The 16344-nt window shown below is 35.3% G+C and overlaps 1 protein-coding gene across 6 annotated transcripts in view; it reads left to right on the top strand.

Moving 5' to 3' along the window:
• The window catches only part of UBXN2A (UBX domain protein 2A), a 52072-nt gene that overhangs the window by 27720 nt on the left and 8008 nt on the right, over window positions 1–16344 (top strand). For all 6 annotated transcript variants that reach the window (XM_057497420.1, XM_057497416.1, XM_036881763.2 and 3 more), the window contains 4 exons: window positions 7809–7947; window positions 11179–11285; window positions 14971–15108; window positions 15949–16107. In XM_057497420.1, the coding sequence (XP_057353403.1) occupies window positions 7809–7947; window positions 11179–11285; window positions 14971–15108; window positions 15949–16107 (543 nt within the window). The remainder of the gene's footprint in view (window positions 1–7808; window positions 7948–11178; window positions 11286–14970; window positions 15109–15948; window positions 16108–16344) is intronic.

Genomic DNA, 16344 nt, shown 5'->3' with positions numbered 1-16344 from the left:
GTAGTTTTAATTTGCATTTCTCTGATAATTAGCGATGTGGAGCATCTTTTCATGTGTCTGTTGGCCATCTGTATTTCTTTTTTGGAGAACTGTCTGTTCAGTTCCTCTGCCCATTTTTTAATTGGGTTATTTGTTTTTTGTTTGTTGAGGCGTGAGAGCTCCTTATATATTCTGGACGTCAAGCCTTTATCGGATGTGTCATTTTCAAATATATTCTCCCATACTGTAGGGATCCTTCTTGTTCTATTGATGGTGTCTTTTGCTGTACAGAAGCTTTTCAGCTTAATATAGTCCCACTTGTTCATTTTTACTGTGGCTTTCCTTGCCCGGGGAGATATGTTCAAGAAGAGGTCACTCATGTTTATGTCTAAGAGGTTTGTGCCTATGTTTTCTTCCAAGAGTTTAATGGTTTCATGGCTTACATTCAGGTCTTTGATCCATTTTGAGTTTACTTTTGTATATGGGGTTAGACAATGGTCCAGTTTCATTCTCCTACATGTAGCTGTCCAGTTTTGCCAGCACCACCTGTTGAAGAGACTGTCATTTCGCCATTGTATGTCCATGGCTCCTTTATCAAATATTAATTGACCATATATGTCTGGGTTAATGTCTGGATTCTCTAGTCTGTTCCATTGGTCTGTGGCTCTGTTCTTGTGCCAGTACCAAATTGTCTTGATTACTATGGCTTTATAGTAGAGCTTGAAGTTGGGGAGTGAGATCCCCCCTACTTTATTCTTCTTTCTCAGGATTGCTTTGGCTATTCGGGGTCTTTGGTGTTTCCATATGAATTTTTGAATTATTTGTTCCAGTTCATTGAAGAATGTTGCTGGTAGTTTCATAGGGATTGCATCAAATCTGTATATTGCTTTGGGCAGGATGGCCATTTTGACGATATTAATTCTTCCAAGCCATGAGCATGGGATGCGTTTCCATCTGTTAGTGTCCACTTTAATTTCTTTTAAGAGTGACTTGTAGTTTTCAGAATATAAGTCTTTCACTTCTTTGGTTAGGTTTACTCCTAGGTATTTTTTTTTTTTATGCAATTGTGAATGGAGTTGTTTTCCTGATTTCTCTTTCTGTTGGTTCATTGTTAGTGTATAGGAAAGCCACAGATTTCTGTGTACTGATTTTGTTTCCTGCAACTTTGCTGTATTCCGATATCAGTTCTAGTAGTTCTGGGGTGGAGTCTTTAGGGTTTTTTATGTACAGTATCATGTCATCTGCAAATAGTGACAGTTTGACTTCTTCTTTGCCAATCTGGATTCCTTGTATTTTTTTGTTTTGTCTGATTGCCGTGGCTAGGACCTCCAGTACTATGTTAAATAACAGTGGGGAGAGTGGGCATCCCTGTCTAGTTCCCGATCTCAGCAGAAATGCTTTCAGCTTCTCGCTATTCAATATAATGTTGGCTGTGGGTTTTTCATAGATGGCCTTTATTATGTTGAGGTACTTGCCCTCTATTCCCATTTTGCTGAGAGTTTTTATCATGAATGGATGTTGAACTTTGTCAAATGCTTTTTCAGCATCTATGGAGATGATCATGTGGTTTTTGTCTTTCTTTTTGTTGATGTGGTGGATGATGTTGATGGACTTTCGAATGTTGTGCCATCCTTGCATCCCTGGGATGAATCCCACTTGGTCATGGTGTACGATGGTTTTGATGTATTTTTGAATTCGGTTTGCTAAAATTTTGTTGAGTATTTTTGCGTCTACGTTCATCAGGGATATTGGTCTGTAGTTTTCTTTTTTGGTGGTGTCTTTGCCTGGTTTTGGTATTAGGGTGATGTTAGCTTCATAGAATGAGTTTGGGAGTATCCCCTCCTCTTCTATTTCTTGGAAAACTTTAAGGAGAATGGGTGTTATGTCTTCCCTGTATGTCTGATAAAATTCCGAGGTAAATCCATCTGGCCCGGGGGTTTTGTTCTTTGGTACTTTTTTAATTACCGCTTCAATTTCGTTGCTGGTAATTGGTCTGTTTAGATTTTCTGTTTCTTTTTGGGTCAGTCTTGGAAGGTTGTATTTTTCTAGGAAGTTGTCCATTTCTCCTAGGTTTCCCAGCTTGTTAGCATATAGGTTTTCATAGTAGTCTCTAATAATTCTTTGTATTTCTGCGGGGTCCGTCGTGATTTTTCCTTTCTCGTTTCTGATACTGTTGATTTGTGTTGACTCTCTTTTCCTCTTAATAAGTCTGGCTAGAGGCTTATCTATTTTGTTTATTTTCTCGAAGAACCAGCTCTTGGTTTCATTGATTTTTGCTATTGTTTTATTCTTCTCAATTTTATTTATTTCTTCTCTGATCTTTATTATGTCCCTCCTTCTGCTCACCTTAGGCCTCATTTGTTCTTCTTTTTCCAATTTCGATAGTTGTGACATTAGACCGTTCATTTGGGATTGCTCTTCCTTTTTTAAATATGCTTGGATTCCTATATACTTTCCTCTTAAGACTGCTTTTGCTGTGTCCCACAGAAGTTGGGGCTTAGTGTTGTTGTTGTCATTTGTTTCCATATATTGCTGGATCTCCATTTTGATTTGGTCATTGATCCATTGATTATTTAGGAGCATGTTGTTTAGCCTCCATGTGTTTGTGAGCCTTTTTGCTTTCTTTGAACAGTTTATTTCTAGTTTAATGCCTTTGTGGTCTGAAAAGTTGGTTGGTAGGGTTTCAATCTTTTGGAATTTACTGAGGCTCTTTTTGTGTCCTAGTATGTGGTCTATTCTGGAGAATGTTCCATGTGCACTTGAGAAGAATGTGTATCCTGTTGCTTTTGGATGTAGAGTTCTGTAGATGTCTATTAGGTCCATCTGTTCTAGTGTGTTGTTCAGTGCCTCTGTGTCCTTACTTATTTTCTGTCTGGTGGATCTGTCCTTTGGAGTGAGTGGTGTGTTGAAGTCTCCTAGAATGAATGCATTGCATTCTATTTCCTCCTTTAGTTCTGTTAATATTTGTTTCAGGTATGTTGGTGCTCCTGTATTGGGTGCATATATATTTATAATGGTTATATCCTCTTGATGGACTGAGCCCTTTATCATTATGTAATGTCCTTCTTTGTCTTTTGTTACTTTCTTTATTTTGAAGTCTGTTTTGTCTGATACCAGAATTGCAACACCTGCTTTCTTCTCTCTGTTGTTTGCTTGAAATATCTTTTTCCATCCCTTGACTTTAAGTCTGTGTGCGTCTTTGGGTTTGAGGTGAGTCTCTTGTAAGCAGCATATGGATGGATCTTGCTTTTTTATCCATTCTATTACTCTGTGTCTTTTGATTAGTGCATTCAGTCCATTTACATTTAGGGTGATTATTGAAAGGTATGAATTTATTGCCATTGCAGGCTTTAAGTTTGTGGTTACCAAAGGTTTAGGGTTAGCTTCTTTACTATCTTACTGTCTAACTTAACTCGCTTGTTGAGCTATTATAAACACAGTCTGATGATTCTTTATTTCTCTCCCTTCTTATTCCTCCTCCTCCCTTCTTCATATGTTGGGTGTTTTTTTCTGTGCTCTTTTTAGGAGTGCTCCCATCTAGAGCAGTCCCTGTAGGATGCCCTGTAGAGGTGGTTTGTGGGAGGCAAATTCCCTCAACTTTGGTTGTCTGGGAATTGTTTAATCCCTCCTTCATATTTAAATGATATTCGTGCTGGATACAGTAGTCTTGGATCGAGGCCCTTCTGTTTCATTGCATTAAGTATAATATATCATGCCATTCTCTTCTGGCCTGTAGGGTTTCTGTTGAGAAGTCTGATGATAGCCTGATGGGTTTTCCTTTGTAGGTAACCTTTTTTTTCTCTCTGGCTGCTTGTAATACTTTGTCCTTGTCTTTGATCTTTGCCATTTTAATTATTATGTGTCTTGGTGTTGCCCTCCTTGGATCCCTTGTCATGGGAGTTCTGTGTACCTCTGTGGTCTGAGAGGCCATTTCTTCCCCTAGTTTGGGGAAATTTTCAGCAATTATTTCTTCAAAGACATTTTCTATCCCCTTTTCTCTCTCTACTTCTTCTGGAATACCTATAATTCTTATATTGTTCCTTTTCGATTGGTCACTCAGCTCTCTTAAAATTCTTTCATTCCTGGAGATCCTTTTATCTCTCTCTGCATCAGCTTCTCTGCGTTCCTGTTCTCTGTTTTCTAGTCCATTAATGGTCTCTTGCATCTCGTCCATTCTGTTTTGAAGTCCTTCCAGAGCTTGTTTTATTTCTGAATTCTCCTTCCTTAGTTCTTGCATATTTCTCTGCAAGTCCATCAGCATGGTTATGACTTTTGTTTTGAATTCTTTTTCAGGAAGACTGGCTAAATCTATCTCCCCAGGTTCCTTCTCAGGGGAAGATGTAGCAGATGCCGAAGCTGTCTGGGTTAGTCTTGTCTGGATCATATTTTTTTGCCTTTTCATGTTGACAGGTGCTATTGACTGTCAGCTGGGAGGGCCAAAATTTTCACTTGCTACTGGCCTTTCTTTACTGGGACAACTGCGACCCCTAGTGGCTTGTGTTGGGTAATTGCGTGTAGAGTGGGTCTTTGTGTCTTGCCTGGCCGGAAGGGAGAGATTTCCCTTTCTGTGGGCGGAATTTGTCTCAGGCTGCTTCTCTGCTTTCGCAGCGCCCGGTGGGGTAATGGATGGGGGGGCTGCTTGACTGTTTGCCTCCGTGAGGGGTCTCAGAGCTTTTGCCCAGGGGGTTAGTGCACCCGGTTTTCCCTGTAATTTCCAGCTGCTGTACTGTGACCTGGGTTGTTTCCGTCAAGCTGTTAAGTCCCTGTCCCTTTAAGACTTTCAAAAAGCCCCCGCTTTTCTTTGTCACAGGGGCATCAGCTTCAGCACCCGCTCAGAGGTCTTACTCCCTGTTCCCCCAGTATCCAGGGCCCCCTGGGCACGTACTGTGTCTGCGCTCTGGCCCGGATGGCGGGGGCTGGGTGTTCGGCAGTCCTGTGCTCCGTCTCCCTCCCGCTCTGCCTATTGTTCTCCTGCCGGGAGCTGGGGGGAGGGGCGCTCGGGTCCCGCCGGGCCGGGGCTTGTATCTTACCCCTTTCACCAGTTGCTGGGTTCTCGCTGGTGTAGCTGCAATCTGGCCACTGTCCTGCGTCTTCTGGTCTCTCTTTTAGGGCTAGTTGTGTTTGTTGTATTTTCAAAAGTATATATGTTTTTGGAGGAGATTCCCACTGTCCTACTCACGCCGCCATGTTGGCTCCGCCTCCACATTTTATTTTTAAGAGTAGTTTTAGGCTTAAGGAAAAATTGGGCAGAAAATAATAGTTTCTATATCCTCATCCTCCATCCCCATCCCCTCCACACACCACACAATTTTCTCTACTACTTAATAAACATCTTGTATTAGTGTGGTAGATTTGTTACAACTGGGAACCAATATTGGTACATTATTGACTATAGTTTATATTTGGGTCCACTCTTTTTGTGAGTGCAGTTCTGTGGAGTTTGACAAATGGTGCTAATGTGTATAGTGTGTTCTTATTTCCATATACCAGTTATTGCTTGTTGGTATAAAAAACACTTGGCTTTTGTATATTAGTGCTATATCCTGCAACCTTGCTGTAATTGCTTATTAGTCCCAGGAGTTTTTGTTGGTTGTTGATTCTTTGGGTTTTTACATAGATGGTCATTTATCTGCAAACAAACATTTTTTTTCTTCCTTCCCGATCTTCATAGTTTTATTTCCTTTTCTTGTCTTACTGGTTTAGCTAGAGTTTCCAGTATGGCAATAAAGAGGAGTGGTGAGAAGGGACATTTTTGTCTTGTTCTGACCTTAGGGGAAAATTTACATCTATGTTCATGAGAGAGATTGTCTGTAGTTTTACCTTCTTGTTATGTCTTTGTCTCGTTTTAGTATTAGGGTAATGCTGACCTCACAGAATGAGTTGGAAGTGTCCCCTTCTTTTATTTTCTGGAAGAGATTGTAGAGGATTGATAACATTTCTTCCTTAAGCATTTGGTGGAATTCACCATTGAAATCATCCGTGCCTAGTGCTTCCTGTTTTGGAAGATTATTAATTACTGATTCAGTGTCTTTAATAGATGTAGTATGCCTGTTTGTAGTATCTCTTTCTCCTTGTGTGAGTTTTGGTAGATTGTGCCTTTCAAGGAATTGTTCCATTTCATTTAAGTTATAAAATTTGTAGGCATAGAGCTGTTTCTAATGTATCTACTTTTGTGTAAGAAGTTGTCATTGCTCTGGAAAAAGTGTAATTATAATTAATACTTTGTGATAATATGGAGTGTCTTAAAAGTATAGATTGAGAGAATTACCTAGAAGAGTAAAAAGTATATACCTAAATTAAAACATTCTCCTGCATATAGCATTTTAATAACAATATAGTAATGGCTATTTTGAGAGACACTCTAGCAAAGTGATATAGAGCACAAACTCTAGGTTCACCTTCCAGCTCTGCCTCCCAATAGCTTTGTGATCTTGGGCTAATAGCTTAAGCTTTTTCTTTATGTATTATATGGAGATAAAAACAGTACAGAACTTTTAGGTCTTTGTGAGGATTGAATGAGTTAACACCTATAAAGTATTTAGATAGTTCCTATCATGCATTAATAAATGCTCAATAAAAGTTAGCTATTAAGAGAGGCTTTACAACGTATCATGGTTAGCATAAACTTGAAAGATTAACAGGATGGAATTCCCTTTCTGCCACTTACTAGCTGTGTTACCTCAGATAACCTCTCTATGACTTATCTACTATATGATTCCTGGCACAGTGTAAGTAAGAGCTATAGAAGTGTTGATTACTATAGAATCTGGGAAGTAATTTTTTAGTGCATTTATGAATTTTTCTATGTGACCAGAAAAGGTCAGCCGCGCCACAAACCATCTTTTCTATCAAACAAAATCTTAGGTAATATTTCTTATATGATGAAATACAAATAAAAAATAAAATCCAGCAAATGGAAGTGGGCAAAATGGGTGAAGGTAGTCAAAAGATACAAACAAATAGTCATAAAATAAGTCATAGCAATAAAATACACAGTACAGCAACTATAGTTAATACTGTATTATATATTTGAAAGTTGATAGGAGAGTAAATCTCAAAAGTTCTCATCACTCACAAAAAAATTCTGTAGTTACGTATGGTGATTGATGTTAACTGGACTTAACTGTGTCAATCATTTCACAATATATGCAAATACTGAATCATGCTATACATCTGAAACTAATGTATATCAATTATACCTCAGGTTTTTTTTTAAATAAAGAATTTACCAGAGTATTAAACCACTGCAAATGAAAATCTGGGAAATCTCTTCTGAAGTGTGCAAAGGAGCAAAACTGATTAAGACAGTTAATACTGATGCATTGTCATCTTTAGTTTCAGGAATGCTTTCTGTTACCAGAAAATACATAGTAACCCCTTTTAAAGTCATTTTGAGCCCTTTACAAAAGAGCATATTTTTTACCCTAGACCAGTAGTTTTCATCCTAGTGAGATTTTGTCCCACAGAGGACATCTGGTGACGTCTCGAGATGTTTTTCGTCATTACAACACTGCTGGGGAGGTCTGCGTGCTGCTGGCATCTAGTGGGTGAAGTCCACAGATGCTGTAGCACATACATAATGCACAGGACAGCCCCACACCAAATTATTCATCCCCAAATATCAACAGACTGAAGTTGAGAAAACCATGCTCTAGACTGTAAAGGTAATAACTTCCCAAGCTCACATAACTTAGAAGAGGATCTAAATAAAGGGTCTAAACTGTGGACATGGAGGTAGAATCTCAGCTCAGGATTTCTGAACTAGAATAATTTATGTAAATTTTTAGAGAATTAGCAGTTAATAGTGCTTATTTTTCTTCTTTGTATAGGGTTTGTGAAACAGGATCTGATAACCAACCTCTGAATGATAATCAACAAACAAATTGTGAATATTTTGTTGATAACCTTTTTGAGGAAGCTCAGAAAGTTGGTGCCAAATGCTTGTCTCCCACTGAACAGAAGAAACAGGTAAAATGTCTGCAACTTTTTTCTCTTTCCATGTTTCTCAAAATATGAACCTTCTACAGTGTCTGTGAGGTAAAAACTATTTTCATAATAATAGTAAGATAGTATGTAGCTTTTTCATTGTGTTGACTTGGCACTATACTACAGAAGCAACGGTGGGTAAAACTGCTGGCGCCTTAGGAGGAGCCAAGGCAGTGGCACCAAACAATGGTTACTCACACTTGCATGTTCACCAGACATTTTCTCAAAATGTGTGGAGTCTGACACTTCAAGGAATACAGCTTTCAGTGTTTGTTGCAAATGGTAAGATTTGATTTTATCAGCCTTTTTTAGTGAGAATAAGAATTTTGGTAAACTGCCACCATGGACTTGACAGCTTCCCAAACAAAGATTTTTGTGATGATCTCATTGTCATATTAATGGATCTTTCTTTTTAAAAATACACTGTATAATGAAATATATTGACATTTGGGAGAACTTCTCCTGCAGCTACATATCTTGTACAAGACTTGATTTCTCGTTTTTAACATACTTCAATCAAAACAACATACTGTGAATAAAAGCGATAGCAGTTATGAGAATCCAGCTGACTTTTTGAAGTCAGATGTGAAAGGGATTGATTTTTTTATTTAAAAAAATGAGGATTTAACACTCTGTCCTACATCCCCCTCCTCCCCCAAACAATCCCTTCTCAATCTTCTAACATAGATATATCGTAATTTGGGGTTCAATCAATTATGACTTTATAATTTTATGACTTTGTAAATACTATGCAACATAACTGAGTCATGTATTATGATACTTCTTTTCCTGGCTGCTTTTTAAATTTTCATTAGAATTAATAATTTTTTCCTTCCACATTGGCTTTATCGTCTTTATGTTTATTATTAATTCATCCCAAACTCTATGATAGAAGGCTATTTCTTTTCCCAGTATGTTTGAACACATTAGATAATCTTAACAATTTATTTTTTCTGCGGGACAGCTGTGGTGAAAGCCCTCCATCTTTGTTCAGGGGACTCGTGGCCCTTTAGGGGAGCTATGCTGCCATTGCTTTGGAATCTGTGATCCTGAGCATTCTCTTTCAATCTCCCCTCTGTTATGATTACTCAGTTCCATGCCTCTCCCAGCCCTTACCCTTTATGTTTCCATTTTTATGAAGCCAGTCTTTATGGAAAAAAGTTTGTGTGAAAAGAGTGCATGGGAAATAGATGGCTGACAACATTGCAAGCCTGTATTGCCTTCACTCTGCTTTCACGCTTGATTGATAGAATACGTTTCTGGTATATGAGCCTTTGTATGTGGCATGTTTTTGCTTCCTGCAAGCTAGTAGAATCTTCTCTCTAACCCTGTGTTCTGATGGGCCTTGATATGGGTCCTTTCTCATTCATTCCATTCAGAAATTTGTTTTACCAATTCAAAGTCTTTTCTCGGGTCACTGCTTTGATATTTTGCTCCCCTGTGTTGCTAGTCTCTCTAGAATGCTTCTACTTACAGATATTGGACCTCTTGGACTAATAAGCCCCTTAAATTTTTTTTATTATTTTCCTACTTTCCACTTTTTTGTTGTTTGGTTCTATTTTAATTTAGAAATTTCTTCAACCTTATATTCAGTCTTTTTATTTAGTTTCGTTTTCTATTTCTAAGAGCTCTTTTGTTCTCTCCCTATTCTCCTTCACACATCATTTTTTCTTATTTGAGTATATTATCATTTTTGGATTTTCGTTTATTTTCTTCTGTTTCAGTGTCTTTATGTGCTCTTTTCTTTCTGTTCTCTTTTATGTGAGTACCATGAGAGCAGAGACTTGGCTGTTTGGTTATAGGTATAAAAAGGACAGTATAGGATAGTGGCTAAGAGTGTGGGTTCAAGCCCTAGCTCCACTCCACCCCTTACTGACTGCATGACCTTGGTCAGTTTAATTAATCTTCTATTTGCCCATCTATAGAAGAGAAAATAATACCTACCTTATGTAGATTTGGGGAGGAATAAATAAGTTTATGTAGAGAAACTGCTTTAAACAGTATGTGGTACAAGTTAAGTGTACTCTTCTTGAATGGTTGGATGGATAGATATGCTATCATTATTATTATTTTCCCTAACATCTTAATGGAGGCTCTGTTACATATTAGGTAGTCAGTTAGCATGTTGATTGAATAAGTGCCAGAGACAAGGAAGAGGGTCTAATGGTTTGTTACCATCTTAAAACAGATTTTTAATCAGTCCTCCTGTGTTCAGCCTGAAGCATTTCTGCATTCTGTGCTATTCCTGAACCTTTCTAGTTTTCTAGTGATTTAACCTTTTTGAATGAATGAATGAATAAATATTGTTCTTATGATCTGGTAAGATGTTAAGGGATGAAGTGCTGATAACAGTGAACACTGGTGTTTTAAACTTGAAGGAATAGCCATTAAGTAATTAATTCATCATAGTTTTATCCCTCCAGTACATTATTCTTAATGTTCAAAGTCATTCCAAACTCCTCCTCCTCTAACTTCTAATAAGAAGTCTGTTCTGCACAGAAAGCTTCAGTGCTCTCTGAGAAGGGGCACAGAATATTTTTGAAATGAGTTCTTTTTAAGAAGACTGTTGATCTGTTTTAAAATAATTATGAACCATATTATGAATATACATTATTTTTTATATTTTACAGTTGACATTTACTCTTCAGAATGGTACATAAAATTGTGAGGGAAGAGGAATTGGAAGAAGATGGTCAAAAAGCACAAAATTCCAGTTATAAGAGAAATAACTACCAGGGATATAATGTACAACATGATGACTATAGTTAACATGCTGTATGGTATATAAGAAAGTTGTTAGAGTTTTTTCTTTTTTTCTTTCCTTCTTATTGCATCTTTATGAGATGATGGATGTTAGTGGAACCTGTTGCAGTAATCATTTCATAATATAAATCAAATCATGATGCTGTATGCTTTAAACTTACACAGTGATATATCAATTATTTCTCAGTAAAACTGGAAAAATTTGGAGCTGTGTGTGGTAATGATGGTTTTTAAATTTATTGGTGGTAATCATTTTACAATATATGTTCACATCAGATCATTATGTTGTACCCCTAAACAATAATTCAATTTTATTACTTATATGTCAGTTATATCTCAACTTAAAAAAAGTGATACATAAAATATACACTGATAGAAATTTTCAGAAGACTTTTAACCTACTAGTGTATTTTATTAACATGATGCATTTTGTTTCTTACTGCTTTACAGGTAGATGTAAGTATAAAATTATGGAAAAATGGATTCACAGTCAACGATGATTTCAGAAGTTATTCTGATTGTGCAAGTCAGCAATTTCTTAACTCCATCAAAAAAGGGTACGGTATTTTGTGAAAAGAAGGGTATTATAGGCATGTTTCATTTGGGAGGATCTTTTTTAATGTTTACACATCTCTATACATTCACAGATACTTTTCTTTTATAAATTCAGATTTTCATAAGATGGGTTTTTTTAAGAGAGCCATAGCTATAATTTTAAAGAAAATTTAAGAATTTGAATTCTAAAACATCAAAATCTGACTTAAAAATTTAATTTGACATGTATACTTAGTACCCCATCCTAGCTGTTATTTAGTATTTGGTTAAGTATCTATAGTATAGTCTTTGAATTCTGATTTCCATTGCCCTGTAATGTTTATTGTATTTTTATGATTCTGTTACATGTCTTGAAATGTCTGAATATATCTGCATATTATTTTTTTATCAAAATGACACACAATTTTTATATATACACTTAGTTGTTATTGGCAGTTTTGATTATTTCTTAAAATTTTACCACTATAAAAGATATCTGCACCTATCCTTGTATTTAATATTTTTTAAATAGTAGCTTTATTGAGATATAATTAGCCTACAATAAAATCCATCCCTTTAAATTGTACAATACAGTATTTTTTAATGCATTCAGAGTTGTGCAACCATCAGCACTAATAATTAAAGAACATTTCATCAACCCAAAAGGAAACTCCATTCCTGTAGTTACTCAGTTTCCTCCTCCCACAACTCTACCAAACCTCTTAATTTACTTACTGTCTCTATGGGTTTGCTTGTTTTGAACAGTGTGTGTGTGTATTTATATATTTATATATATATATATATAAATGGAATCCTTTTGTGTCTGACTTCTTTCTTGCAGCATAATTTTTTCAAAGTTCATTGATATTAGAGCTTTTATTAGTCCTTCATTCCTTTTTATTGCCAAATAGCATCTGCGTTATATGGATATAACACATTTAGTTTTTTCCATTTATCAGTGGATAGACATTTGGGGCACTTCTGCATTTTGCTATTATGAATAATACTGCTGTGGACATTCATGTACAGGTTTTTGTGTGTACATGTTTTCAGTTCTCAGGGGAACTAGGAGCAGAATTGTTAATTCTGTTTAACTTTATGGAGAACTAGTGAACTATATTCCAGAGTAACTGCACCATTTACATTCCCACCAACACTGTTCAGAGTAATAATTTTTCCATAATATCTTCACCAATACTTGGTAGTGTCTTTTTTTTAATTATAACTATCCTACTGGGTGTGAAGTGGTATTTCATTGTGGTTTTGATTTACATTTCCCTAACAACTAGAGATGTTCATCTTTCTGTGTACTTATTGGCCATGTGTGTATCTTCTTCGAAGAAATGTCTATTCGAATGCTTTCTCTATTTTTTTTATTTTCCTGTTTTTAAAATTGAGTTGTTTGCCTTTTTGTTGAGTTTTTTAAGAGTTCTTTACATGTCATGGATGCAAGTCCCATATCAGATGAATGATTTTAAAATGGTAGTTTGGTAGAAAGAAAATTAGTAAGGGACATGAACAGTCTTTCAGCTATTGATGCACATGTTCATGCTTCTGCTTTCCAAAAAATATATATTAAATTCCTATCCCATGACACTCTCTCCTTAGCACACGTTTGTATGTATGACATTCATTGGTGCAAAGCACTTATTTTGGACAGCATTCAGTTCAGAAGGGTTGACAGTATTCTTTAACCAATTTTCAATATATACATACATATATATGTCTGGGTATATATATAATGTAGATACTGTAACATAATACAAAAGTTACATAGTACAAATAACTTTTTTCCTAAAATCATTTGAGAATAAGTTGCTAAAGTGATGCCTCATCATCCTGAGTACTTTAGTGTTTATTTCCTGTAAACAGGGACATTTTCCTATATAACCACAATGCAGCCATCCATTGACATATTACTGCCATTTAATCCTCAACACTATTCAAGTGTCACTGTCTTTAATATTTGTTATCCTTTATAGCAAAAGCATCCAATTCAGAATTATGCATTCCATTTAGATGTCATGACTCTTTAGTCTCCTTCAGAATAAAATGATTCTTGAGGTTTGATTACTTCTTCTTTTTTTTTTTTACAATTTTGACACTTGAAGATGACAGGCCCGAATTATATAGAATGTCTCTCATCTCAGTTCAGATTTATCGGAGTTTGTCCTCATGATAAGATTACAATTACACATTGTTGGTAGGAATATCACAGAAGTTTTGCCATCCTTACTTAAATGGTAATTTTTTCTTCATAGTTTTAGCCATGTTAGCATGTCATGTAATTTTGACCATGTAATTTCATTTCATCTGTTTTTTGAACTCTCTGGAAATGGAATGTGTTTGTGTCTACTCAGCTTACTTCTTTGGAATATGCATCCATGTTGTTGTATATAGCTGTAGTTGGCATGAATCCCAGAAGAAATATAATAAAATGGATAAATTTGATTATGTAAATATAAAAAGCTTATGTATACCAAAAGATACTATATATAGTCAGAAGACAAATGCCAGACTGGAAATACTTGTTACACATATGTCATGTAAATAGAATATATGTACAGTTCCTACAAATCAGTAAGAAAAAGATGGGAGGTACATTTTGTATGTTTGTACCATTTGATCTACTTTTTAACAGTAATAGTGTGCATTTGATAAAAATGACATGTATCCATATGCTAACAGGAGAAAATTTCTGCAGTACACACACATACATATTTTTTTTTACCCAAAAAAAAGTCAATTTGCAGAATACAGAATAGTGTGTACTGATTGATACCATCTATGGATACAATAAAAATAATTATATGGCATTTTACTGTATGTATAGAGAAAATCTAGAAGACTCAACCCAAAAGTTTTTATTAATGTGTGAGTGGGATCATAAGGACTTTCACTTTCTAAGTTGCCATGTGTTTACTTTTATTTATATCTAAATTTTTTAGAACAAGCATGTATTAAATTTTTTTCAGATATGACATGTATAAAAAATACACAAATCATCAGTATATGCTTAATGAATTTGTATTGTCTGAAAATTATTTCAAAGAAGTTTGTTAAAACTGGTAATTTGTAAAAATTCCCTTATGGAAGTGTATTGCGTATATATCAGGTATATTCTGTAACTGTAAACTTTCAAATGTTCATTACAAAGATGCTACCTTTAAAAGATCATAAGATTCAACAGATTATCTGTTCACTCCTGCTGTCTACCATGCACTGTTTTGTTCTTGGGACTAGAATATGTTTGTGAGTAAAACAGATGTGATCCCTGCTCATAGGAAGTTTAACATTTTTGTAATTTATTTTCTTTGTTATTTCTAGGTTAAATCTGTATTTTCATTTAAAAATCAAAATTAAAGCTTCATTTTTCTGTTTTTAGTCCTATTCAGACACCTGTAGAAATCAAATTATTTACATTTAGCAGAATATAGTCATCAAATATTTCATGAAACTATATTTAATAGTGTTTAGTTCAATAACTCAAGCTGTTTGTGAATTTGTGGTCTTAAAAATTATTCTCTTCTTCTTTTTGGGTTTTGGTATTCATATTTAATTATTTTAAATACAGTTTTTTGTTGTTAAGAATGTTACATATTCCTTATTTCTGTTTATTTTTCATTTATCTTTGAATACAGAGTATGGTTTTTCAGAGATAGAAGAACATAATGAATGGTTTATCACTTTATTTCTTTAACTTCCAAGGGAATTACCTTTAGAGTTACAGGGAATTTTCGATAAAGAGGAGGTTGATGTTAAAGTCGAAGACAAGAAAAATGAACTGTGTATGTCAACCAAGCCTGTGTTTCAGCCCTTCTCAGGACAGGGTCACAGACTGGGAAGGTGAGCAGGTTCATGATGTGTGTTTTCCATAAGCGGGGGCAAAACTGCATGAGTAAGTCATTTTCCCTTGCGCCCACCATTTGAGCTTTGCCATTAATGTTAGAGTACTTATGCTCCTTTTTGAATATAGGGTTCCATTTTATAGTTACCAGTGCCTTCAATATTGTGTTCTATAGACAGTATCTGAATTCTGAGATAATAAAAATGGGGGGAAAATGCCAGGATGAAGTTAGTGTCTGTATCAGAGTTTTTAATTATTTTCAGATTTTACAGACTTCATCATAACTAACTGTGCTTTATGACAGAATATGCCATGAGGTTAGCTATGGAACCACCTTTTTTTATTAAATCAAAATTGGTAAGGTATATATACGTATCCATCCACATGTATAAAAATATCTGAATAGGACTTTCAGAATGATCAGGAAATACTTTATTTCCTATCTTTTCCTTTATAATCCAAGGACTACTGTCTATAGAGTACTTATCATTTCTTTTGAAATTTTAACCTGGGGAGTAGATAGAGGTTGTTTGTCTATCAACCCAGTAAAATTGTATATTCTGTAAGGCACTATTCAAATGATTGTAATAGCATATTTACAGGCTTTCTTTACAGGCTTACAGATTACTTGTGCATGCATAATATCATTAGATTCCTGCATTCATCATGTAAGATGGACATGATTAATACTAATACTTGTATGTCATTGAAACAGCTGCAACTTACTAAATCTTCCTAAAAGCTATACTTAATATAAAATGTTTATAGTAATTGTTTAATGATGAAGTTCTGCTTAATAAAAAAACATGCATCTGACTTGCTGTCTGGATTTTTTTTAGTGCAACACCAAAAATTGTCTTTAAACCAAGGAGTACTGAAGTTGAGAATAAAAATAATTTGTCTGCTGTCCAGCTAAACAACCTAGAACCCATCACTAACATACAGATCTGGTTAGCCAACGGGAAAAGGATTGTCCAGAAATTTAACATATCTCATAGGTGAGTCTTCATTTCATTGTGTGTCTAATTTTTTTCCCTCAGTTTAAATTTCATTTCTTCCTTTCACTTTGGTCCACAGTTGTTTTTACTGACTAACCATGGATCTTGATAAACAGTTCCCCAAACATAATAGTAACATGACAATAGAATTCTTGAACATTAATGGAGTATTTTTAATCTGTTCTGTGAGTTAGCACTTTTATCATTTGATATATTTTCCCGTTTAACTAGTTATAT

Source organism: Manis pentadactyla, chromosome 2, assembly GCF_030020395.1.
Source record: "Manis pentadactyla isolate mManPen7 chromosome 2, mManPen7.hap1, whole genome shotgun sequence".
Lineage (NCBI taxonomy): Eukaryota > Metazoa > Chordata > Mammalia > Pholidota > Manidae > Manis > Manis pentadactyla.
This window is presented reverse-complemented; position numbering and strand designations above follow the sequence as displayed.